Source organism: Eptatretus burgeri, chromosome 11 (genome assembly GCF_056783735.1).
Source record: "Eptatretus burgeri isolate ZD-2024b chromosome 11, Ebu_testis_v1, whole genome shotgun sequence".
Lineage (NCBI taxonomy): Eukaryota > Metazoa > Chordata > Myxini > Myxiniformes > Myxinidae > Eptatretus > Eptatretus burgeri.
In genome coordinates, this window is record NC_140971.1 from 38,809,045 (window position 1) to 38,835,507 (window position 26,463).

The window sequence follows — 26,463 nt, forward strand, 5'->3', positions numbered from 1 at the left end:
CACTGCCCAAATAAAGGGATGTGGCAGAACTCAGAGTGCATACGTCCACCAGGCTGAACCCTGGAACAGTTTTCTTTTGATATCCCACTGATAGGCTGGATTTGCATCCGGACTTTCACTAAAATCTAATTGGCTTATTTTTGTCACCTACCCAACTCATCCACCAAGTTTTGTCATAAACCTGTTCCTAACTTCTTGAAATATGTCATTTTTGGTCCAATCTCTCAATTATGAAGAATCACTTTTAAAAAAAAACTCTTGTATCTGGATCTGAATCTTCACCAAAATCGAAACTATTTGTCTGTCACACACCCAAACCTGCCCACCAAGTTTCCTCTAAATCCATCCATAACGTTTTGAGATATTGTGCTATATATTGTTTTGAACCCAACTCTCAATGATGAAGAATCACTAAAGAAAAAAAAATACTCAGGTATCAGGATCTTCACCAAAATCTAATCAATTCGTCCTCAACACACACCCAACCTTTCCATCAAATTTAGTAAAATTTGTCCATAACTTTTTAAGATATCCTTCTCACAGACAGGCATACTGCAAACATACAAACAGACAGAACTGAAAACATAACCTCCATCCACCTTAGGTGGTGGAGGTAATAATAATAATAATAATAATAATGTAGAACCATATTCTTGACAGGAATCCGGGCGTAGTGGCGTGCGCCTGTAATCCGGCGACTCGGAGGCTTGGGTTGGAGGATCGCTTGAGGACGGGGGCTCTGCAATGGGCAGGGTGTAAAGCAGCCCGGAATCATGGCGAAACCCAAATCCTGATCCCTGTGTCGTAAGAGGCGACCAGGGTTGCGTCAGGAAGGGCATCCGGCGTAAAACCTGTGCCAAATCAGTATGCGGATCATAACGGATGATCCGCTGTGGCGACCCCGAATGGGAGCAGCCGAAAGATGAACAACAACATATTCTTGACAGGACTTTTGGGTATTCACGGCAAGTTAAGAGACGATTCAAGGCTACAACCAATCCTGGACAGATTGCCACTCAGTCGCAAGATAATCCACTGAACGTGGCAGAAATTTGGAATTTGTTCATAGTGCCAGCGATAATTTGGCACCTCTTTGTGCAAATCACCATGGGATCTTTAATGTCCACCAAAAATTCGTAACTAACAAATTGGCCTTCCAGCTTAACGTCCCTCCGATGGACTTTGATGTCTCGCCCTGTATGCAAAGCACCATAGTGTCAATTTATACCTGAGTCAAGATTCAAACTCAGACTAGCCAACTCAAAGCTGAGTGGTGCAAAGGTATGGGTTTTCCTGCCAGCCCATGTGGGTTAATGTGTCAATTTTCCAGTTGCTTAAGCTTTATCACCATTGCATAAAATACAATTAGAGGGATTAAAGGAGTGGCTCCAAATGAAGTCCCTAAATTTACTCTGCACATTTTCCTTATTTATCCCCAAAACAACCAAATAGACTTTCATATAGTTTGAAGAAACATACAATCTTTTATTTTTTGCTTCGTCATTATTGATTTTCATATAGTTTGAAGAAACATACAATCTTTTATTTTCTGCTTCGTCATTATTAATTTCCATATAGTTTGAAGAAACATACAATCTTTTATTTTTTGCTTCATCATTATTAATTTCCATATAGTTGCACCATTAAGAAACATTTATATGTCATCATGACCAAATTGCTTATAAAACAGCTCTTATTCTGTCCATCCCCTCGAGATCACATTTTAATCATCATAACATGATTCTTCATAAATATCCACCACATGATCATGATGAAAGGCAATCAGTGATACGCTTTTGGCTGTAAGGAATTTGATAACTGCTCTTTGCTTCAAACGTATTTCAATGCTCGTTTCCATTTTGAACTCCTGCCTTGCGGCTGCCATCTGAATGAGCTTGTCTATAATATCAAAGTCATAGCCAGAAGTTTCAGCTTTTGCAGAGATTATGCTTTAGTCTCTGTACCACGAATTTATAAATAAAAAACCGAATCTAAGAAACTTAAGGCATTACTGTTTTCCTTTTTAAGCCACGACTTTTAAGATGACCAATAGTTCCAGGTTTAATACCTTAACAACTTTCTGGCAATCATTTTGAAGTTAATGAATCTCAACCACATTATCTGTGTACTTATTAGAATAATTGTATTTCAAAGTCAATTGGAAGGAGAATTATATTTGAAGAAATCTAATTAATCAATGCGCACAAAAATGTCACAATTAATTATCATGGTGTGTCGTTTATTTTAAATATGTACAGTGGAATATTTTTTAACTTACCAGAAAATATGATGATTTGAGATCTTGTCATTTTAGTACAACCTTACTGACCAAGGCAATTTCTTTTTTCCTAAATCTACAACAATAAATGTGTGTGTCATTGGTTGTTACCTCCATTTGTGGGTTTTAGAGAAGGAACGAAGTCCTTCCCAGACTCAAAGTATCTACCTCCGCTTCAGTAAGGGGTCACATTTCATGGACCAAGCTGTTCAACTTTGTTCTCAGAGTTTTGTTCTGAGGGCTCTTTTCAGCAGTCACCAAACGCAGGAGTACCTCCAATTGTTATTTGTTTTGTGGTCATATTCCTGGGGATGGTTTTTAAAATCTCAGTGAGGTTCTTCTTTTTCATTCCTGTTGCTCCAATTATCCTTGGTGCAATTTTGATGCTCTTCAGCTTTCAAGATCACTTGATCTCATTTTTGAGTGCCTGGTATTTGATCATTTTCTTCTTTTATACATTATTTCACTGGGTACTGATATCTAAATCAGCAATGCCGTCTTTACCTTTTTGTTCCTGAGAACGATGTCCGGTCGCAAGGCTTTGTTTTCTATGTTCGCGCTCGATGGGATCATCAGGTCGTACGTGAGCATGACGTCCTTATTTTCAAGATTGCCCTTGGTTCATGTTTCCACAAATTTTTTGGAACTGGGATGTTGAAATTTTTTGCAGATGTGCCAATGAATCACTTTGCATACATACTTTGTCGTGCCGTTGTGTGTAAAGTTGTTCTGATAATAGTTTTTTGCATCCGGAAAGCAGGTGACTCGTACTTTCTGTTTCTGTCTTGCAGAACCTACACTTCTCCGTCTGGCTCAGTCCCGCCATCTTTTAAAATCCATTGGTGTAGTGTCCTTGATCTTGGGCATTTAGTATTATTCGTTCTCCATCATAGTTGAGCTGATCTATTCTTCGCCATTCAAATGAGCCTTCCTTGTCGATTCCAACTCGGTCCAATTGTGTGTGTGTGTGTGTGTGTGTTTGTGTGTGTGTGTGTGTGTGTGTGTGTGTGTGTGTGTGTGTGTGTGTGTGTGTGTGTGTGTGTGTGTGTGTGTCCGTGTGTGTCCGTGTGTGTGTGTGTGTGTGTGTCCGTGTGTGTGTCCGTGTCAGTGTCAGTGTCCGTGTCCATCCATACCTCCAAAACCATGAAGCCTATATCAGGCCGAAACATTGCATGCATACTAAGGGAAGTCCTAGGGAGTGCATGAATAAAAACATGGTATTTGGGTAAATTTAAACACCCCTTTAACTGATAGTTAACTCGTACTCATGAAAAAACAAAAACAGGCTTATCCTTGGTCATCCCGCTCTTCATCGCCGGGGTCTTAAGCCGCCCTTTGTTTTGGCCTGCTCAAAACCATGATGTACCTTGCCTTGGAAACATGATGTTCTCTCACGGCCTAATTAAAGTATATAATCAAAATCTGTCTTTGGATTTGAGGATTGGACCATATGGACTTGGTGTCAAAATCTGAAGTGAAATCTGAAAATTTAAAGAAATGAACTATTCTTATAACTGAGTGGATTTACATATTTACTTTAAGCAAGCAAGGCTGTGATCCCTCCTTATCCATATTTACACAAAAAAATGTGAAATTGCCAAAGCATTAAACTTTACTTTTTCTATTGTTCAGAGAATTATATTGAGTGAAGAAGGGATTAAGGAGGGTGCTGAAAGGGTAACAATTAATTGAGTGCAACAAAAATAATTAACCAGGGGGGTTGCTGCGAAGGCTCCCACAGCCATGGCTGGGTTCTCCGTGAGGAAATCTCCAGAGTTAGGAAGGCAAACTAAATTGCATTAAAGATTTAATCAAAAGAACGATCAGTACAACAGGACGATGAGATTGAGTAAAGCAATAGGACAAGTGAACGACGAGTTCAAGAGAGAATTGGAAAAATATTCGAATAATATTTTAATTCATTTACTCTGAAATATTTCACTCAATCTTTGAGGAGTCGCTCACCCCCAACCCTTTCCTCGCACTCCACCCTGCCACCCCCTTCCCCTTCCTCGTTCTCCTCCTTTCTTTCTCTCGCTCCCTCCTCCCTTTTCGCACCCTCCCTCCCAGAGTGTATAGCGGTGTGTGGTGAAGCGTCGCCCCCTCTTTTCTTGCTTCCCTCCACTTCCTCGCTTGCCCTCTTCCTCATCCCCTCTCCTCACTCTCCCACCCCTCCTCTCTCCCTTTCTTTCTCTTGCCCCCCCTCCTTGCACTCCTCTCTCCCAGAATGTATAGCGACGTTTGGTGAGGTGTCGCTCTCACACCTGCCCTCATTCCCCACCTTCTTCGCACTCCCCTCACCCCCCCTTTCCTCTCTCTTCCTCTCCCCCCTCCTCTTTCTCCCCCTCCTTTTCTCTTTCTCTTGCTCCCACCCCCATCCTTGCATCCTCTCTCCCGGAGGGTATAGCCACATGGTGTGAGGTGTTGCTTTCCCTTCTCCTTCCTTGCCACCACTCCTTACTCCTTCCTTTCTCTCTCCCCCCCCCCCCCCTTTACTCCCCCACCCCTGCTCTCTCTCCCCCCTCTCTATCCCACCCTTCCCCCTCTCCCCCACTCCCCTTCTCTCATAGTATTCTTATCAGTGAAGAGACTGGTGATATTTGTCTCTAAATATGTGCTTAATTGTGGTAGTCCAATACTGTAGATGTACTGAGATCCCAGGCAATGTTGGTAGCTTTGTGTGAGGTGGGAGGGAGGGGATTGGGTGGGAGGAGGGAGGGGAAGGAGTGGGTTGAGGGGCACAGCGTTGCCTGGCAACGACGGGTACCTTTGCTCATATAAAAATTACATGAGTTCCCTTTCAAGAAATTTTTATGCAGGAGGCCTCTCTTAGGCCCATCAAAGCCTGTGCTATTATTACCAACTTATGGGTTTTTTTGTCCGTGCTCTCTGCTTTTTAAAGTCTGAGTGTCAAACAAGAAAACAGAATTTTTAAGTCTTTGGTATGACTCGACCAGGATTTGAAACGCCAACTTCCCAGACTCAGAGTTGATGCTCTTACCATGCTGCCACTGAAGCTGATTTACATTACCGAAGTTGGTGGTTAGAATTAGATATAGTTAGAATTAAGTTGCAAACTGTTAGAATTAAGTTACACCGATAATATTTCCAAATAAGTTGCAAACTGTTGCCTGAATGTATTATCATTATTATTAACCTCCAAAATATTAGTCCTTTTACTTTCTTGAGAGAATTAGCTAATTTTAACAGGAATTAGCTTAGTGCTTTCAATAATGTTGACAAATTAATCGTATTTTCCTCTCCAGGGCTTCAGGCCAACACGATACCACCATCTAATGTCATTTTCGATCCCAATTCACAATCCTTTGTACCCCACTTGTCACCCCAACTCCTCTTACTTGCAGGCTACTATATTTGTGTCACTCTCCTTTCTCCTATTTTCCTATTAATTTCCTTGCTTCATTGTGTCTTCCTGTTGTTCTACTGCTCCATTGTCAGTTTGTTGTTGTTTTACTCCACCCAACTCTTGCCTCTCCCCTGATAACCTTACCCTTGCATGAGCCAAAACTTTGTATCTAAAAAAAAATCACTTATACAAGGCAATGCGCTTTTGGAGTAAGAAGAAGCCAATCGTATTTTGAAACCTTTCCCTCATATAAAGTTTGTTTTATTGTTCTTAAAACGAGTGCTTCCCAATTGAGAGTGTGGGTATGTAATGCCATCCGCAAATGTGTGTTTGCAGTGGTAACAGTGTCCGTTCTAAACACTGAAGGGCAGTTGCAGGACTACACGTTTCCTCCACCAGGCCTCGGGTCAAACTCTGTACGCCTCACCGCGAATACGATAAAGAAGAACAGCCGGAACGGTACGTGTGACGATGCATGATAGATGTTTAAGTATACGTGGAGAATGAATAAAGAGGCAGTACAGTATATCTAAATATTTGGCTGATATCAATTATATTAGAAGACAAAAACTGCTGAAATAGAAATTTCATTTAAAGCGTTGTAAGCCCGAGTGAAAATTATTATTCATTCCAGCAAGAAGACAATAAAAAAAGGAATACTGATTGGATTAGGAATGACATAAAAGTGAGATGAAAAGTGTGCGATGAAGGAGGTCAGGGAAAGATAAATGGATTGTTCTAATTTAATTCAGGAACACAGTTTTATTGGTATATATTTTGATTGAGATGAAAACACAGATTTTTTTTAAAAACTGCACTATTTATCTCCCACAGGTGTCACAAAGGTTGTGATGGTCTTGTATGACCGTCTTTCCGAATTTCTGTCCACGGACAATGCCTCTGTGAGCGTCGGGACTAACCTGTCCGAACCCGGCATGTCAGTAGCGGTTGCATCCAGTGTCATCTCAGCGTCTATCAATACAGAGTCTAATAGACTCTTCCTGAATGACCCCATTGTACTGGTTCTTGAACACAACCAGGTAGGTGGTGGTTCAAGGTTTTTAGTTTTGGGACAGCGAATGTCTCCACTAGTCCATAATTCAGCTTATACTGAATCTACATCACATTAAACAGTATTAGTTATCTTGTTTTATTGCAGACAAGCAGAGCTCCCCACACCTTCTGTGGAATGATTTTAGAGGTTAGAAAAGAAAGACAGGTACTACAGTATTTATAATTCCAATTAATTCATCACGTATGATTTAACAGGCAATGACTTGTACAATATTTAATATAGAAAAACAGGCAATAATATGATACAATAAGGCAATATTACACAATTTTGACTTCTCTACTGAATAATAATACGACTACAACTCCTGAATAATAATCTACTGAATGAGTAATACAGCTATGTACAGGGTGTTCGGGAGCTCTACTGGATACTACTGCACTGCCTTCTTGCAATTAAAGTTACTAATATAATTTGTTGAAACTCAAATATTAAAAGTAACCTGTATGTATGTGCAGTAACGTGGGTGTTTATGCCTGTACATGTGCAGACTGGGCACCCTGTAGGTTTGAAAATGTTTTCTTGTATCTCCATTTGCCAAGAGGATTCCAACGGTTCACAATATGATAGGGTTGCTACCGGCGGGGCCGATTCTATCAATGGACCGACAGATAGACAGAAATTACCACTTTATATATGTAGATAATCCTGTCTCCTGAGTCGACCTGCAGCTCTTCACAACATGGAAATGTCAAAAATTCTTAATTTGAGTCCTAACTTAGTTCACTATCACGAGAGCTGTACATGCTGTGCCACACTTTGTTGCTGTTGCACCAATCATTGAGAGGAAAAACTTGTCTCCATTACAATACCAATATTTGCATATCAGATCACATGACCATTCACAATACATGACTTTATTGCATAAGAAAGTTTGTTCAGTATTGTGGAACCCTGCCATTCACAGGTTCGACATTAGCGAACCCCATGCGTATTCGCAGTATATAAAGTGTGACCTAGTTCTACATTCGTGCTTCGCATATTTATGGTTTAATAAAATTTTTATTTTTTACACTTCAGGACTTAACTGGTCTTCAGGACAGGTCTCCAGGACTGATCCACTGCCACTGATATTAATTCAGCCTGGGAATTCTTCCATAGAAACATGCTCTCTCTTATGCACAGATTCATCCCACCTCTTCTTCAATTATCTTTCCCATCCTGCCACTCTTTGTCCTCTGAATTCTGGCGAATCCGACTGACGGCAAATTCGATCATTCCCCAAAGCTTGCAACAAGTGTGTGTCTACTCTCAGGAGAGCCAGAAAACAATAACTGTTCAATCTCAAGAATGAACTTTCAAATTTGTCCCCATCCTCTAAAACCTAATGGCACATTGTCAAGTTCATTTCTGGTGTATACTCCCCTTCCAGCCCTTCCCTCACTTCAAATGGCACCACAGCCAACTCCGCTTGTGAGAAGACTGAATGCCTCAATTCTGTGTGTGCTTCCAAATATTGTGTCCATAACCCCTACCTCTCTGTACCCATCCTTCCCAGTCATATCCAACTGCTCCAGAATTATGTCTTTTGCACCTGAAAAGGTGGAAAAGTTTCTGGCAAATCTTAACTCCGACGATGCAACTGGACCAGACGGCATCAGCTCACGTGTCATAAAACCTGCTCTGCTGCTCTTGCACTTCCTCTCTCTGCCCTTTTCATTCTTGTCATTTACCATAAGTCATCTTCCATCTGCTTGAAAATCAGCCATCATCACAGCATTACATAAAAATAGGAGCAATACCCCTGGGCGCTCACCTGGTAGCAGCTGGATAACAAAACTAGGGAAACACTGGTAGGCGTGGATAATACATAAAATATGTAACAAGAGGAAAGTAAATACCTGTGGATGTTTTTTTTCTTCTAATTCTGTGGGCAAACTTTGGTACATCATGAGTGATGAAGGTTGAAGTCAAGTTTCATCAGAATTGTGTGTGTAGTTTTGGAGAAGAAAGCAAACACATATTTTGCAGAGCACCCCCCCCCCCTTACGCCAAGGTCCGATTAAAATTTTTTTTAATGCCGTGAACAAACTTTGGTACATACAGGGTGATGAAGCTTGTGGTCAGGTTTCATCAAAGTCGTGTGTATATTTTCAGACAAGTTGCAAGTGTTTGTGGATGGACAGATGGACAGACGGACGGACTAACAGACAGACGGCGTGCCATGCAGTAAGCTCCACTGAACTAACTTCTGGGTGAGCTAAAAAGAAAAAAATTAAAAAGGTGCATAAACAGATCCCTTTAACTACAGACCAATCAGCTTAGTCCCAACCTTTCTCACTGACACTCTCAAAGACATTCAGTCACTAAAACTCTTAGGTTTCACTCTGTCAGGGTATACACCTTGGGTGTTTCCTTCCCTCTAGTGTACGTATGTTGTTCGTAGTGCCGAACCCAGCTCATTCTCTATCGATTGCCATCCAAGGTTTGCGCTTTACGAATATGAACGATCGTACAGGTCAGCTACCAATCAAATGGATCTTTGTCACTTGAGGTCTGTGACTACTGAGTGACATTGCAGTTACCACATCAACATCGTAACGTTTGTGAAACTTGTATTTCAAATAAACAGATATAACGTCAAATGAGGAAGTTCACCATTGCATACAATGTCCAACTCCGATTCCTGCATTGAGTTGTTTCCGCCCAGTGTCCCTGTCCTGCCGGCTCAACCCACACATGTTCACCTTGTCCTCCGGGCCTGTCGATGAGGTGAACACGCACGAGTCGAGCACGGGGACGATCAAAACATACATCTTATCACATGTCACCAGTCTCTCTACACATCCCTCTCGCGGGTTTAATTAGTAACACAGAATAATCCCGTTCTTCCCAGCATATGCAATTCTCGTCGATATGCAAGTCCTCTTCAAATTTCGTCAATCGATGAAAATTGACAATTTTAGAAATTCGGCTTATGTTGACCTTTTGGCCGATGATGACCTCAAAGATCATTGGTGGTTGAATTCAGTGAACTGATGTGCAAATCCTGTTCAAATTTCTAGTCAATTGGATGAAAATTGAGGATTTTAGAAATAAGACAAATTTGTTGACCTATGCCCTATGTTGACCTTTTGTCCTCAAAAACAATAGACTTCTTGCTTATGATGAACTAACTCTACCATGTGGTGACGTTTCAAGAAGATTGGTTTAAAATTGTGACATCTTGGCGATAAACATAAAAAACAAACAAACAGACGGACAAACAAACGGGTGAAACATAACCTCCACCCACCTTTATTGGCAGAGGTAATAAAGCAGAGTCTAGGATTATTTATATCATAGATGAAAGTTGAAACCACGACAGTTCTTTTGACGATGGCAAGGAAAGGTACATCATATTCCTTTACCAAGATTAACTCATTTGGAAGAATTTATGCAAAAAGATATAATATACTGTGTGAGAAAGTAATGGTCTCAGCTTTATATCATGCCCAGAAGCTTAATTTCCCATTTTAGGTATTACAAAATGGCTTCTCAAACAGTACAAGAAGAGAGGCCATAAAGGTGCCAGTAAATTGTGTAGTTTTCATGGTAATTCACAAGCAGTGTTTTACATTGTGCTGGTAACAGACTGTAAATACTTGCAGGGGGCTTGCTAATGCTTTTAAGATGTATGCTGTTCAGCATTGACTTTTGCATTTTGATTTGTCTTTACTTTTGGCAGAGTAAGACACAAATTGTCTGGTGACTTGGCTTGCTGGGCAAAGTAAATACAGTTTTTGTAATCCAAACTGAATTTGAACCAAGGGCTTGAGCACTTGCAGTATCGTGAGTGATATTTGCATTGCTGATCCTCAATCTCGTAATTACCAAAATGGCTTCATACATGTTTATGCTTAAAGATTAATTCGAGCAATGATCTATAATCTTTTCATGTTATTATGTATTATGATGCTAAGACTGGGAAAATATATATATATATATATATATATATATATATATATATATATATATATATATATATATATATATATATACATATATATATATATTTTTATTTTTTTTATTTTTTTTATGTAGTCATGCGCCGCATTACGACATTTCGGTCAACGATGGACCGCATATACGACGGTGGTCCCATCAGATTATAATGGAGCTGAAAAATTCCTATCACCTAGTGATGTCGTAGCCGTCGTGGGGTTACCATGGCCGCACCACTGATACTGCACGTGAAAAAGCTGAATGCCTAAACTCGGTGTTTGCAGCGAAATCTTGTGTCAAAAACCCATCACTTTCTCTACCCACCTTACCCAGTTGCCCCCAACTGTCCCTGGACTCTGTGTCCTTTTCTCCTGACAAGGTGGAGAGCTTGCTGTCAAACCTCGACTCAGATTCTGCAACCGGTCCGGACGGCATTAGCCCACGTGTCCTCAAAGCCTGCTCTTCTGCTCTTGCTCACGCTCTCTCTGTTCTATTCACCCTCTCATTTGCTCAAGGTCATCTGGCATCTGCTTGGAAATCTGCAAACATCCCTGCCCTGCATAAAAAAAGATGCAAAAACAGATCCCTGCAACTACAGACCAATCAGCCTTCTCCCAATCATCAGCAATGTTATGGAATCCATCATCGCTTCAGACATGAAATCCTTCCTCTTCTCCAATGGCTTGATTTGCGATCATCAATTTGGTTTCAGACCAGGTCACTCTACCCTGGATATGCTGCTTCTGCTATCCCAACAATGGATGGAGGTCCTCAATGTCAGACAGGAAATCCGAGCCGTATCCCTGGACATATCACGTGCTTTTGTAGTCCGTGAGCTAGACAAAAATTCATTCTCAAATTTGGGGCAAAGGGAGACCCTTAGTTTTTTGGTGAGAAATAACCTATATTTCACGAAAATGTTTGCTGGCGCATCATCCATGTTCGTTTTTAGGCGTTATCCACTAGGGGGCGCTCTTTGAGGGTCAAACTAACTGATTTTTTTTTTTCTTTGCAGGTTTGTGAAGTAAAATGTATATATTATCTAACTGTCAAGATCAATTTGTGTTTTGATGACAATAATATGGTGTAATTACGTTATATATGTAATTTATTTAATGATAATGAACTACTTTTTCAATCTTCAAATGCGTTTTTCTCCAATATCTTTGAAATCAACGAGACCGACTTTGCAGAAGTTCGACTGGAGCCCATACTAGTCGGCATTTTCTCGATTTGCAAACTGAAATGGGAAGAGGCAAGTCTGTGCCTAATAAAAGTGCCGTTGATTGCAGTCAGCATTGAAAATGTCACGCCTACATCACAATATGAAAAAGCATACTGCCGCTGTCCAATATTATTATTATTATTTATTGACCACCATCACATACAGAGGGTAAAGCATGAAAGTATACACATCTTAGATATATAGTAGTAGTCCATCAATATAAACTGAATTTAGTAGTGTTCATGGAGTGGTATGCTATAAGTCAAGATGGAAAATTTTACTTTTGTTAAGAATCAATATTCGTAAGTCTGTTTTAGAACTTTGTGGCAAAATTTTGTAACGGAAGACGGATCGCTGTCCATTATAGTTGTAACGGAAGAGCTATCATGGACTGCATGATTAGTCGGGAGATTTTCGTCTCGAATAACTTCAAATGAATTTGTTAACGAGATGCTTTCTGTAGAGCACAAGGTCCAGTCTAATTGCGAGATCCATATCTTACGTTGTCGAAATGTCATCCCGCCGTCACAGTGAAGATTGTTATTATTAAAGTGGTTTATAGGCTGAACGTTCAGCTCTTTGCACAAATCGAAAATAATTTGACCGTGTTGGTTTGATCTCGTGTCTGGGTTTCTTGTGTAATAACCGTTTTATTGCGAGTTAAAACGTTCGAGGTTTGGTATTCGTGCATTAAGGTCACCCATAATAAATACCTTTTCTTCGTTAATGCATTTTTCATGTATGGTAGCAAAAACATTGAGTTGAAAGTATGGGGAATCCGACGGGGGGATGTAACAGGCCCAAATATATGATTCGGAACGCACAACAGACTAAACCAGACTCGATCTTTCTCTTTTTTGAAACTGTAGACTTGTGGCCATAAGTAATTAGCCACAAGTACCCCAAAAATACAATGTTCACTACTACGTTTCATTGGTAATTACATACAACATAGTGGGAGGCAATGATAACAGCTGTCTGATTCTGAACTTTGCACTTATTCTTCCCCACTGTCAGATTCTTCCTCTGAAGTATAGCCATCGGTAAGGTTGTCCTCTATGTCGTCTGTCATATTGGTACAGTCTTTCAGCCTACACTCGTCTGTGCACTTCAAGCCATTGACCATACATTCGCAGGTTGGGAGTTCACAAACAAGGCGGCATTTGCATGACATGAACTCTAGTACTACTTGTGGTGCAGGTGGACCACTCATCCACAGAACATCCAGATTGCCCAGGCTCAGGAGCTGGCACATCAGGATTGGCCTCCAAGCTCCGTCGCCAGACTGCACACTGATAGTTTGCTCGATGTGCATGTTGTTCCAGGCAGTCCTTGCATGGAGGTAGTTGTCCAGACTCAACTCCCCCTTTCTTCGCTCGCCACATGCTGAACCTCAGGGCATTCACGCCCATCTCTGGAGTCCTGGCTGCATATAGGCGACAGGTGAATGACTCCAGTGCCGACAACATGTCAATTGTGAGGGACCAGGTTTTGCCGAGAGCTGCGAAAGTATCGCAGAACACCTTTTCCTTGCACATCAGCTTGAAGCCTTTGATTTTGCCTACACCAGAAAAGGCACTGACCATATCGCATCCAGTATATGCATGTAGACCAGGCAAGGCCAGACATACTTCATCCCGCATCATTTCTTCAATTTTGTCAATGCTAAGTATCCTGTTCCTGCCCTTTGCAGCGATGCGCATGTATAGCCTGCACGGTATCCTCCTGCAGAATGCCAGACACAAGATCAAGACATCAGTGTCTTCTGACACTATGACAACTGACTTGAATTTGGATTTCCCGGCATGAGCTGCATGCAACAATAGCCGCGTATCAGCTTCTTCCTGGTTTGAAGCAAGTTGCTGAACATCCAATGTGACTCCATCCTCTGTAATCATGAAGCACTTGCTACCATATGTCACGAACAGCTCCTTCCCACCAAGTTTGTTCTGTTTATTCTGCCAGTCCTGAGCGAAGAAGTGGGTAAGGTTTTCCTTGCTGGCAGAACATGCCAACAAACGCCTCCAGTTCTTTATTCTATGTGTTGGGATGATAACCGAAAACAGGACTCCTTGAGATGAACCACGCTTTACTCGTTCTGCATTCTTGATGGAGAAATCCCGTTAGATATGGAAGACTACATCTATGCGTTTGCTGCCTGGGTAGGTCTGCAAAACAGTTTGGAACAGCTCCTCGGAAACTTCTGCAAATGTTCGGTTGTCACCACTCATCTTATGGACCAGGGCCATGCCGTCAATGATAGAAGCACTTGGAAACGCAACGTCATTTGCAGGAGAGATATCCTTATATATATCAATATCAACTCGCTCTCGCCAGATTCCAATTTCCGACAATATTTCTACTTACAAACTAGCAAGAATATTAGAAAGATGTATGTATTTTGGTGTAAAACAAACTTGACAAAACTGATATTAGCTGCATGCAGTGAAATAAGAGAAAATCGCATTTAAACGTTTGAAATTCAATTCATTTACAGTTAATTTCCACTCTAAATTTAAGGATTTATCGACTTTATAATAGGAAATCACCTCAGTCGAGCATTGGATAAGATGCAGGATATGAATAGACGTAAAATACCGCGAAAAAAGGAATTGTTATTTTTCCTTCTTCAAGCAGCAGCTTCTTCGCTCACTGCAGATCTGGATAGAATCACAAACTGGTCCAACACGTGGAACATGTCTTTCAATCCAGACAAATCTCACACTCTCACTATGTCTCTTCGAAAGGACCGTTTAGAAAACCCACCCATCCACTTTCTCAACAATCCTCTGGAAGAAGTCCTTTCTTTCAAGCTTCTGGGTCTCACTATCTGCCATGACCTTTCCTGGGAAAGCCACATTTCAAACCTCGCCTCCAAAGTCAGTCGCCGACTGGGAATCCTCTGTCGTGCAAAGTCCTTCCTCGGCCCTCCTGAGCTCCTGACCACTTACAAAGCTTTTGTCCGTAGCCTGATGGAGTACTGCTCTCCCCTCTGGGCTGGTGCTCCTGCCTCCCACCTTTCTCAGCTTCACGCTGTAGAAACCAGGGCATTTCGGATCATCGGCATCTCCCGCAATGAGGCTGAGTCTTTGGGCATCTCACTCAATCACCGCAGGTTGGTCGGTGGTTTTTCTGTCTTCTACCGTCTCCTCTCCAGCCTCGCCCCCCCCCCCTGCTCTCTCTGCGATTTGTCCCCATCACATTTCCTCAGGGCGCTCAAGGTCAGCCAACAACCCCCTTCTGGGAAAACTACCAAAATCGCGAATCACTACTCACCTTCACTCTTTCATTCCTCATTTCCCGCCTTTGGAATAAACTCCCTCACTCTATTCATTCCCATTCTTCCCTCCAGGCCTTCAAAACAGCTGTTCACCACCACCTCGTATCGTCCCCCATCAAAATCCTTGATCTTTTCTACCCCCGATAATCCACCCAAGCCCACCTCCTTCAAATTCCCTGCTTTCCTTCCTGAAAGTCCCTGTAATGTCCATCTTGTATTCCCCATGTTCCCCGCCCCATCCCTCTCCCTTCCACAGATCTCCTAATGTCTCTGTTCCCCTCTGTTTTGTCCTTCCCACTCCCTCCCCTCTTGTCTCATGCCCCCCCCCTTGATGTGCGTTGTGTGTTAGCTCTCACATGAGCCTCGACAAGGTATACAAAAAAAAGTCGTATAAAAGTACAGGATAGCACGTACAATTATGCACAGTACATAATACTTGATAATGATAATAAACAACGATGTTACTGCTTTGTGTATATACCATACTGTACTTTTTATCGTTATTTTAAGTGTACTCTTTCTACCTATAAAAAAAAGTTTACTGCAAAACAGTGTGCTGTCTTACGCAGCAGCCTTATACATCTCGTGTTGCATCACTTTTCCATGTGCTTGATATAATCTCGTGTTGTTTTGTTCATCATGACCCCTAAGCGTTCATCAAAAAGTTTAAAAAAATAAAAAAGTTTATAAAGTAAAAAAGTTACAGTAAGCTAAGGTTAATTTATTATTGAAGAAAGGAAAATATTTTTCTATAAATTTAGTGTCGCCTAAGTGTACAGTGTTTATAAAATCTACAGTGGTGTACAGTAATGTCCTAGGCCTTCACATTCACTCACCACTTACTCACTGACTCACCCAGAGCAACTTCCAGTCCTGCAAGCTCCATTCATGGTCAGTACCCTATACAGGTGTACCATTTTTTAAATCTTTAATACTATATTTTTACTGTACCTTTTCTATGTTTAGATACACAAATACTTACCATTCATTGTGTTACAATTGCCGACAGTATTCAGTACAGTAACATGCTGTACAGGTTTGTAGCCTCGAAGCAATAGGCTATACCATATAGTCTAGGTGTGTAGAAGGCTATACCATCTAGGTTTGTGAAAGTACACTCTATGATGTTCGCACAATCATAACATCGCTTAGGCCGAAGTCACATTTGCTCTACGGCGAGGATATGGCGGCCATACACCCTCTGAATTGACAGAAACGTGCGGCGGCCGCAGAGTTTCTGCGGTGCCCTCAGAGTGGCCCTACGCCGTTTGGCTATATTTTACAGGCCGTAAGGTCGCCGTGGAATTATAACGCGGAGTTATAACTTTTTTTTATTTCTACGTTTGCCGTAGCAATTCGACAAGCCGCAAAAAAAAACTGGTAAAAAAAATAATAATAATTAACCCATTCGTTACCTCCGTCTGGCCGCACGTTCGCCTTAGGGCACCTTGAGGCTACCTTGTGTCTGCCTTGAAAATTATATGGCCGCCGCAGGGCCCTCTTAGGCCTCGGTCATATTTGCCACGGTGGCCGTGGGGTCTCCAAAATCTACGGCCACTTGCAATTATACGGCGGCCGCAGTATTTCCACGGTCACACAATCTAGCAGTCACATATGTTTTTATTTTTCAGGGAGCCGCACGGCGTATTTAGGCCTAAGTCACACTTGCCACGGCGGCCGTGGGGTCTCCAAAATCTACGGTCATTAGCAATTATACGGCGGCCGCAGTATTTCCACGGTCACACAATGTAGCAGACACATATGTTTTTATTTTTCGGGGAGCCGCATGGCGTATTTATAAATTGTGGAGACCGAAAACGTGCGGTTGCCATACGGTCTTTGATTTGATGTCGCACGGTGACCTTTGGGCGTTCCTGCGGCGGCCATATAATTTTCAAAGCAGACGCAAGGTGCCCGCAAGGCGACCACGGAGGGGCCCGAAGGCGAACGTGCGGCCAGACGGACGGTAACGAATGGGTTCATTTTTATTGTTTTTTTACCAGTTTTTTTTCGGCTTGTCGAATTGCTACGGCGAACATAGAAATGAATAAAGTTATAACTCCGTGTTATAATTCCACGGCGACCTTACGGCCTGTAAAATATAGCCATACGGCGTAGGGCCACCCTGAGGCCACCTCAGAAACTCTGTGGCCGCCGCACGTTTCTGACAATTCAGAGGGCGTACGGCCGCTGTATCCTCGCCATGGAGCAAATGTGACTTAGGCCTTAGGTCTTAGAAATTGTGGAGACCGAAAACGTGGGGTTGCCGCACGGTCTTTGATTTGATGTCGCACGGTGACCGCAGGGGGCCCTAAGGCGAACGTGAGGCCAGACAGACGGTAACACGTTTTTATTTTAAATAGGTTAAATATATATATATATATATATATATATATATATATATATATATATATATATATATATATATATATATATATATATATATATATATATATATATATATATTTTTTTTTTTTTTACCAGTTTTTTTTTTTCGGCTTGTCGAATTGCTACAGCGAACGTAGAAATGAAAAAAGTTATAACTCCGCGTTATAATTCCATGGCGACCTTACGGCCTGTAAAATGTAGCCAAACGGTGTAGGGCCACCCTGAGGCCACCGCAGAAACTCTGCAACCGCCGCACGTTTCTGTCAATTCAGAGGGCGTACGGCCGCCGTATCCTCGCCGTAGAGCAAATGTGACTTAGGTCTTAAGGTCACCGTGCGACATCAAATCAAAGACCGTATGGCAACCCCACGTTTTCGGTCTCCACAATTTCTAAATACGTCATGCGGCTCCCCGAAAAATAAAAACATATGTGACTGCTACATTGTGTGACCGTGGAAATACTGCGGCCGCCGTATAATTGCTAGTGGCCGTATATTTTGGAGACCCCACGGCCGCCGTGGCAATTGTGACTTAGGCCTTTACGACAAATTTCTCAGAACGTATCCCCATTGTTAAGCGGCACATGACTGTATAATGTATGTACATATATATATATATATATATATATATATATATATATATATATATATATATATATATATATAAATATATATATATATATATATATATATATATATATACACATATGTATATATTATTACGGGTGTGGGGGTAGATGGAGGAATTTCATAGCAAAGTTGGGATTGTATAGAGTTGCTTGGTCCGTGGATGTGTGGGAGACATCTTGATGTAAATTAAGTTGGAAAACTGTGAGCTTAAGTGTTACTTGTTACCACACGTGGGGTGGAGCTGTGTTAATTAGATAGGGATTAAGGCCAAATTTCCCCAGTATGTAATTGCCCCCTGTGACCTTTTCTTACGTTTTTACATTTACAAGCCACCCATGAAATTACGTTCTTGTGACAACAACAATAACAGAGCTGCACGTCCAAGCAGGCGAGAAGCCCTGCCCTTCCCGGCTTCGTCCGAGCAAGTCACGACCCCAGGCTTATGATTTGTCAGTGTGATGTGAAGGGGGGCGAGGGGGCATATTTGGAAGAGCGGACAGTTGTGACAGGACACAGTTGGTGAGAAACGTGGCTGGGGCAGAGGATCTAGTTTTTTCTCTCCTCTCTACACGACGAAATGGCTGCGCAATTCTTGTGTTCGTGCTGGTGAATTTGCAGCATGCTGGGCAAGACACTAGCCATTCCTGTTCGGCTGAGCCGTGAAGTGTGTACGTTTCTGAGGAGGGAAGAAAAGCGTGCCTCGTGGCCTTATCACGGGGCCTCAGAAATCCTCTCTTCACGTGGTCAAGGAGGAAGGTGGACGATTGTTGTGAGCAGACCTCGAGTAAGAGAAGAACATTCGGCATATTCATTCATGAGAAGACGCGGCACAGTGGATGGTGAGCCCTGGCATTGAATAACGTCTCACAAATTACCACATGTACGTTTCCCGCCCGGAGAGCGGCTCGGCACCACTTCAGGCGCATATTCCCGTGCAGGACGAAGTGGTCCGATCGTAAAGTTCAATAGAGACAATCTCTGGACAAAGCTAAGTGCCAGAATAAAGGGAGGATTTTTCATTATTTCATTTTCCCCTTGTCTGTATTAAAATCCATGTTGAAAGGCACCTCACTTTAGGCTTTAATTGACCTCACGTTTTATTGTTAGATTTTGAATTATTACCATTGCAAATATTTGATCTATTTTCATTGAATCCCCATGTTTATTCTAAGTTGTTTGTGTTGTCTATTTGTCGTGGGTTCGAGTATAAACCCCTTGTGCTGTGCTTCCATCAGGCTCCGTCCTTGCTGCCCTTTCCCTCCCGTGCGTGCCATAATCTCTGAGGATCACATATTTGCCTCCAAGGAAAGCTGCTCAGTGATCTGGCATGGTCAGTGTTAAACTCCCGACCCGACCATTGGGTCGGGGGGATTAACCTAACCGCTACAGCTGCAACAATATGTATATATATATATATATATATATATATATATATATATATGTATGTATATTTTTATATAAATGTATGTATATTTTTATATATATATATATATATATATATATATATATATATATATATATATATATATATATATATATATATATATATATATATATATATATATATATATATATATATATATATATATATATATATATATACACACAGCTCTGGAAAAAACTAAGAGACGACTGCAAAATTATCAGTTATTCTGGTTTTACTATTTATAGGTATGTGTTTGAGTAAAATGAACATTTTTGTTTTATTCCATAAACTACGGACAACATTTCTCCCAAATTCCAAATAAAAATACTGTATTGTCATTTAGAGCATTTATTTGCAGAAAATGACAACTGGTCAAAATAACAACAAAGGTTCAGTGTTTTCAGACCTCAAATAATGCAAACAGAACAAGTTCATATTCATTTTTAAACAACACAAGACTAATGTCTTAACTTAGGAAGAGTTCAGTAATCAATATTTTGTGGAATAACCCTGATTTTCAATCACAGCTTTCATGCGTCTTGGCATGCTCTTCACCAGTCTTTCACATTGCTGTTGGGTGACTTTATGCCACTCCTGGCACAAAAATTCAAGCAGCTCGGCTTTGTTTGATGGCTTGTGACCATCCATCTTCCTCTTGATCACATTCCAGAGGTTTTCAATGGGGTTCAGGTCTGGAGATTGGGCTGGCCATGACAGGGTCTTGATCTGATGGTCCTCCATCCACACCTTGTTTGACCTGGCTGTGTGGCATGGAGCATTGTCCTGCTGGAAAAACCAATCCTCAGAGTTGGGGGACATTGTCAGAGCAGAAGGAAGCAAGTATTCTTCCAGGACAACCTTGTACGTGGCTTGATTCATGAGTCCTTCACAAAGACAAATCTGCCCTTTTCCAGCCTTGCTGAAGCACCCCCAGATCATCACCAATCCTCCACCAAATTTCACAGTGGGTGCGAGACACTGTGGCTTGTAGGCCTCTCCAGGTCTCCGTCTAACCATTAGACGACCAGATGTTGGGCAAAGCTGAAAATTGGACTCATCAGAGAAGATGACCTCACTCCAGTCCTCTGCGGTCCAATCCTTATGGTCTTTTGCAAACCTCAGCCTGGCTCTTCTTTGCTTCTCATTGATGAAGGGCTTTTTTCGAGCTTTGCACGACTTCAGCCCTGCCCCTCGGAGCCTGTTTCGAACCGTCCTCGCCGTGCACTTCACCCCAGCTGCCGTTTGCCATTCTTTTTGTAGGTCACTTGATGTCATCTGACTGTTGTTGAGTGACATTCGAATGAGTTGGCGGTCATCCCGGTCAGTGGAAAGTCGTTTTCGCCCTCTGCCAGTCTGTACCTTTGTTGTCCCCAATGTCTGCTGCTTGTCCTTGTTCTTATGAACTGCCGTCTTTGAAATTTTAAGGATGGAAGCAACATGACGCTCACTGTACCCCTCTGCCAGTAAAGCCAGAATTGAACCCTTCTTTTCCTCACTCAAAACTTTTCTTTTCAACTCTTTTGGCATGGTCAATCGTTATTTTTTTTATTCCAATTACTTTTGAGATACAACTAGCACTGTTTTTGCCATTCAGCTGGTCCTATTGCAAGAGGGTAGTGATGACCACAGCAGTGGTTTTTATACTTTTCCTTGTTAAATAATATTCGGTTCAGGTGATCACCTAATCAGTACACCTCCCACACTTCTCTCACCGAAGAAGGTGCATAAAGCAACCGAAGATGGCCTACACAAGGTAAGCGCTTTGCTGTTTCGAACCCTTCCCAGAGTTCCTACACAACTATAAAGACGTTCATACATCGTACACACATGAGAATCCCAATGCTGCACACCCCCTTAGCTACCAGACCGGTTTCATCGCATATTGGCGGATCATCAGCGATAGCGCAGACAGCAATGCATACCAATGAGGCTCCCAAGCATTTTCCACGTGCAAACGTCAAAAACAAAAGCAGCTTTATATGTATACTAGATGACCCGTGAACCCGTTGGGTTCCCGTTGTGACAGCGGTTGATGAAAAAAAAATCATTTCAAGAAAAAAAAAAAAAGATAGCTCCAGTGAACTATACCGCTGAGGTTGTTTGCATTGATCAAATACTCCCCAAGAGTACTTGACTGAATCGGGAATTGATTTTTTAATAATTTTTTCGCTGCCCGATTTTAACGAAACTTGATACTGCACACCACAGGAGAATGGTGAGTCTGGTGGCCCTAAAATTTTTGCGCTATCGTGTACCATTTTGGCTGTATTTCGGGAACATTTTTTGTTCCTCCCACATATGGTTATTTTTGGCCCCTCCCACTCACCGTGCGGTGTCCACATCATGGTTTTCCATGTGGCCATGCAGCTTTCCCTCACTGGCAGCACGCACCAGCCATGTAGCTTGCACTTGGCCATGTAGCTTTCCCTCACTGGCAGTGCAGAACTGGCTCTGGATGTGTGACAGTGTAATTGTGGTGTCTGTGTGGTTTGCGCTGTGGAAATGTACAGGGGGGATACGTTGGGAAAAAGGATTTGAAGGAATTCAGGACAGAAGGGGTTGGAATGGATTAAATTAAAAAGGGAGGTTTCTAGGATTTGAGACGTCTGAGAGGGGGAAGGGTGAGGTCTTGGGCTGAATAGATGGATGGATGGGTAAAGAATGGAAAGTGGGGAATCACAACGGGGATGAAATCTGCTAACACTCACAACACATTCTCCCCCATCCCTGATATGAGGGGAAGGTATCTGATTAAGCATAATTACTAATGTAATGAGATATCTAACTTGTGAATACCTCTTGTGTTGAGTGTGACACCCCAGTGTCCTTTTCCACAACCGTAACCATACTGTACACATTTATTTATATATATATATATATATATATATATATATATATATATATATATATATATATATATATATATATATATATATATATATATATACATACATACTGTACATATATAAAAGAAGATGATTCCAGCCTTTGATTTTTCCCTGAAATCGGATAAATTAATTGTATGCGTGTGTTAATGGCAGCAGCGAATTGAAATGGAGCGCCATTAATCAATTGTAAAATTAATGGACACTTGGTGCTACCTCATTACGCTGCCACATAATGGCGTCCATGATAAAGTGTCATTACTTCCGGAATGTTCGTCCATCCCAAAGTGCAGGGTTAGGACAAAGTGTCTTCATTGAAATGTTACTTTTATTGGAAGTAAATCCCTCTCGTTGTTGTCTTCTTTTATCCCCTTTCCTTCAAGACATGTCGAATTATTGATTTTAAACCCTACAGTTTAGTCATTGTTTGACCTATTTTATTCATTTTATTTTCATTCTTACCCTTCCTCTTTATTCTCATTCTGTTGCTCAACAGTCTGCAGGCTATTCCAACCCAAACTGCTCTTTCTGGAATTACTCCATTCACACAATGGTGGGGCATTGGTCAGCTCATGGCTGCAAGATGATCGCCTCCAATGCCAGTCATTCCACCTGCTCTTGCAACCACTTGACGAGTTTTGCTGTGCTTATGGCACGTCGAGAAATACAGGTGTGTCTGGTATCACTTATCACGGATCAGTGCAGATGATGTCTGGGACGGATCACTTATTGGCATTGGTGCAACGGATGAGCAGCTTTTGAGTTTTTTAGTGGATATATTTTTCCATTTTTCCACACTAAAATAAAGGAATACTGTATATGCAAGCAATATGAAGGCTTATGGAAACACAATTTAGAAGCATTAAATAGTGTTTATTTAAAAATATATATTTATTTGCAGTGATCCAAAGCTTAAGAATTGGAACTTTTACAGATCGTGTCCTTAAAGTAGTGCATCTGCAAAATGCTCAATCTCAATACACTACATTTGGTACTATCTATGTACAGGGTGGGGTATTTATATCTGACAGATTTGCAATCTTTCTAGCCGGAAGCAGTCTTGGCCTAACTAATTGTTGTTTTCTTTGTTTTACAGGTAATACTTGAAAGTTTTTAATGATGGAGCACTTTAAATGCAATGAGCATTTTTATTTTATTTTTTAATTTTTTTTTTTAAATGCAACGAGTATGCCAATTTCACAAACAAGGTCATCATGACAGATGAGGCACACTTTGATTTGGCAGATTTAACTCCACCAGATTTCTTCCTCTGGGGATTTCTGAAGGGCAAAGTTTATAAGGAACATCCAACATCGATCGATGAATTGTAGTTAGGGAATTTTAGCAAATTGTATTGCCAATCTGTGAAAAAATTGCTTACCAAAAGTTTTCTTCACTAATGTTTTCATCTACGTGTCTACTAACACCTATCAATTAGTGCAAACCCAAATCCTTGTGGAAAATTCTAGGGAGGCAATCAAAGTTCGGGTGCTCAGAGGGCCTGCGCGAAAAAATCGGAAAATTAACTTTTGCCAATATTGACTTGTGGGATGTCTAACTCGGGGTTTTTTGGGGGTGCTGAATTGATTCCAACCATTATTTTTGAGAAAAAAACACTCGATCATATAAAATGTATTTTATTGACATTTTTAACAGAACTGTGCTCAATGGAAATGTTGCTTCGTCAGCTTTTACAACCTTATTCATCAAACTCCCCAGTATCTTCCTCACTCCTCTTGTCATCCAGCTGGTTTATATTTAGGCAACAGTTACCATGACAGATGCCGCAAGCAGAAATACACTTGACTCCTTGCTTTTTACAGCAGCACCTGAGTGAGCTGCAGTCCCCCGCACAGTTGCAGCTGGCAAACGTCAGGCGGTAGTCTGGTGCAATGGGGTCTGTAGAAAGGACTGGTGCATATCCTTACTCAGTGAGTTGCCATCCATAGTCCCGGGCATCCAATGATGGACTTTGCAGCATCAGCCAGTCTTTAGTCTGGAGGTAAGCTCGGAGAGAGTGCTGTGCTGCAGCTCCTGTTGTCGGGGGGAGTTTCTCAGGTTTTATGCTCCCAGTAGCAGCTCGCTTGCTGAAGATGTCGAATCTCAAGTCTTCCAAGTCTTTGGAGGATTTCCCATGGAACATGAGCATGAAAAGATCACAGCCTGCTTTAATGATATCACCTTTCTCAGCTCAGATGTCCATAAACACGTCCATTGCCCTCTCTGCTTCATCAGTCTTGCAGAGCTTGCTTAGCAAAGTTGGTTTGCTCAACCCCAAAATTGCAGACACTGTATCGCAGCCAGAGAAGCTGTGCAAGAAGATGAGATACCTCCGGTATATCTCTGGGAGGGCCTCCCGGATCTTTCTGACATCGTAAGATGTTTCTTTGGCTGTCGTGAGGAAGATCAGATGGTCTGCAACATGATGAATCAGGATAACCAGGACGTCTGTGTCCTCAGCTCTCACCTAGACAGGGGACTCTCTTGCCTCATCTGGAGCTGCACGGACGATGGAGGTGTCGGCATCATCGGGGCATTGCTGTACACTGATTCCATTCCTACTAAATGTCTCAGCAAGTAGTAGAACGAGCTGGGCTTTGTTGTTCTTGTTATCGAGGAACTTTTCTCTTGCAATGATGACTTGCAATGATCTTTCTCTTCCAGTCCTCATTTAGTCTCCCGATCAACGCCGCATCGCCCACAAGCTCAGAATGTGACAAGATCCGTGGGTGGCGTTTATTGGAGACTTTTGAGAGCGTATGCTTTTCAATCCCGGAACCACCACAGATGAAACACCTCAAGTCAGGTTCAGTCACATCCTTGTCCATACTATATATACTGTCCTCAAAAAATAAGGCTTTTTTTTGTGAACAACAGACAGGACATGAAATTTTGACACAAAACAGACAGAACACACATTCAGTGATGTGTTTTAACATTAATAGGTCCACTCTACGTTGAATATATTCAACTTCTATTGAGTCCGGTACACAATTTTAGAGCTAAAAGCTCTTAGCTAACATCAGCTAACACAGAGAATTCTACTGAGCATGAGCACAAGTATAACCAACAATATAGCAGTGGTTTCAAAAATGGTGTATGCTGGTTTCAGCACAATTTGAACAATCTGAATCAATTGAGCCAAATTACCGCAAAACACAGTCTGAGATATCTAAAAATGTATCGTATCAATATTTTACGGCCAGGGATTCATTTTTCCACAAATGTAATGGTTGGAATCAATTCAGCACCCCAAAAAACCCCTAGTTAGACATCCCACAAGTCAATATTGGCAAAAGTTAATTTTTCCGATTTTTTTTTTCGCGCAGGCCCTCTGAGCACCCGAACTTTGATTGGCTCCCCAGAATTTTCCACAAGGATTTGGGTTTGCACTAATTGATAGGTGTTAGTAGACACCTAGATGAATACGTTAGTGAAGAAATTTTTTGGTAAGCAATTTTTTCACAGATGGTCAATACAATTTGCTAAAATTCCCTAACTATTGAAGGCAAACGTCACTGCAACCATCCGCTCTATTGATCGAGAGACATTGCTTGCGGTAATGAAGAATATGATGATCCGCTGTCGTGAATGCACGAATTTGAAAGGGGCCCATTTGTCTGATGTAATTTTTAAGAAATAAAGAATCAAAATTGATTTTAAAACTTGAAGTTTATGTGCCCATGTTGCATATAAATGTTATTTTATTTGGTTTAGAAAAAAACAGGGAGGGGCCATATGTATGTATATGTGTATATGTATATATATACATATATATATATATATGTATATATATATATATATATATATATATACATATATATATATATATGTATATATATATATATATATATATATGTGTATATATTGTTACGAATTTACGCCCGCCTGGTGTGCGAGTGACCGCGTCAACTAATAGCGGCCGGTTCGCCCACCGAACGAGCAATTCAGTCGTTACTTTCCAGAACAATGCCGGAAACCAGTCACGG

The 26,463-nt window shown here is 41.4% G+C and overlaps 1 protein-coding gene across 42 annotated transcripts in view; it reads left to right on the forward strand.

Annotated features, from left to right (window-relative positions):
- The window catches only part of LOC147016897 (adhesion G protein-coupled receptor L2-like), a 619,880-nt gene that overhangs the window by 408,175 nt on the left and 185,242 nt on the right, over positions 1-26,463 (forward strand). For all 42 annotated transcript variants that reach the window (XM_085846063.1, XM_085846064.1, XM_085846061.1 and 39 more), the window contains 3 exons: positions 5,982-6,104; positions 6,480-6,685; positions 22,971-23,144. In XM_085846063.1, the coding sequence (XP_085702189.1) occupies positions 5,982-6,104; positions 6,480-6,685; positions 22,971-23,144 (503 nt within the window). The remainder of the gene's footprint in view (positions 1-5,981; positions 6,105-6,479; positions 6,686-22,970; positions 23,145-26,463) is intronic.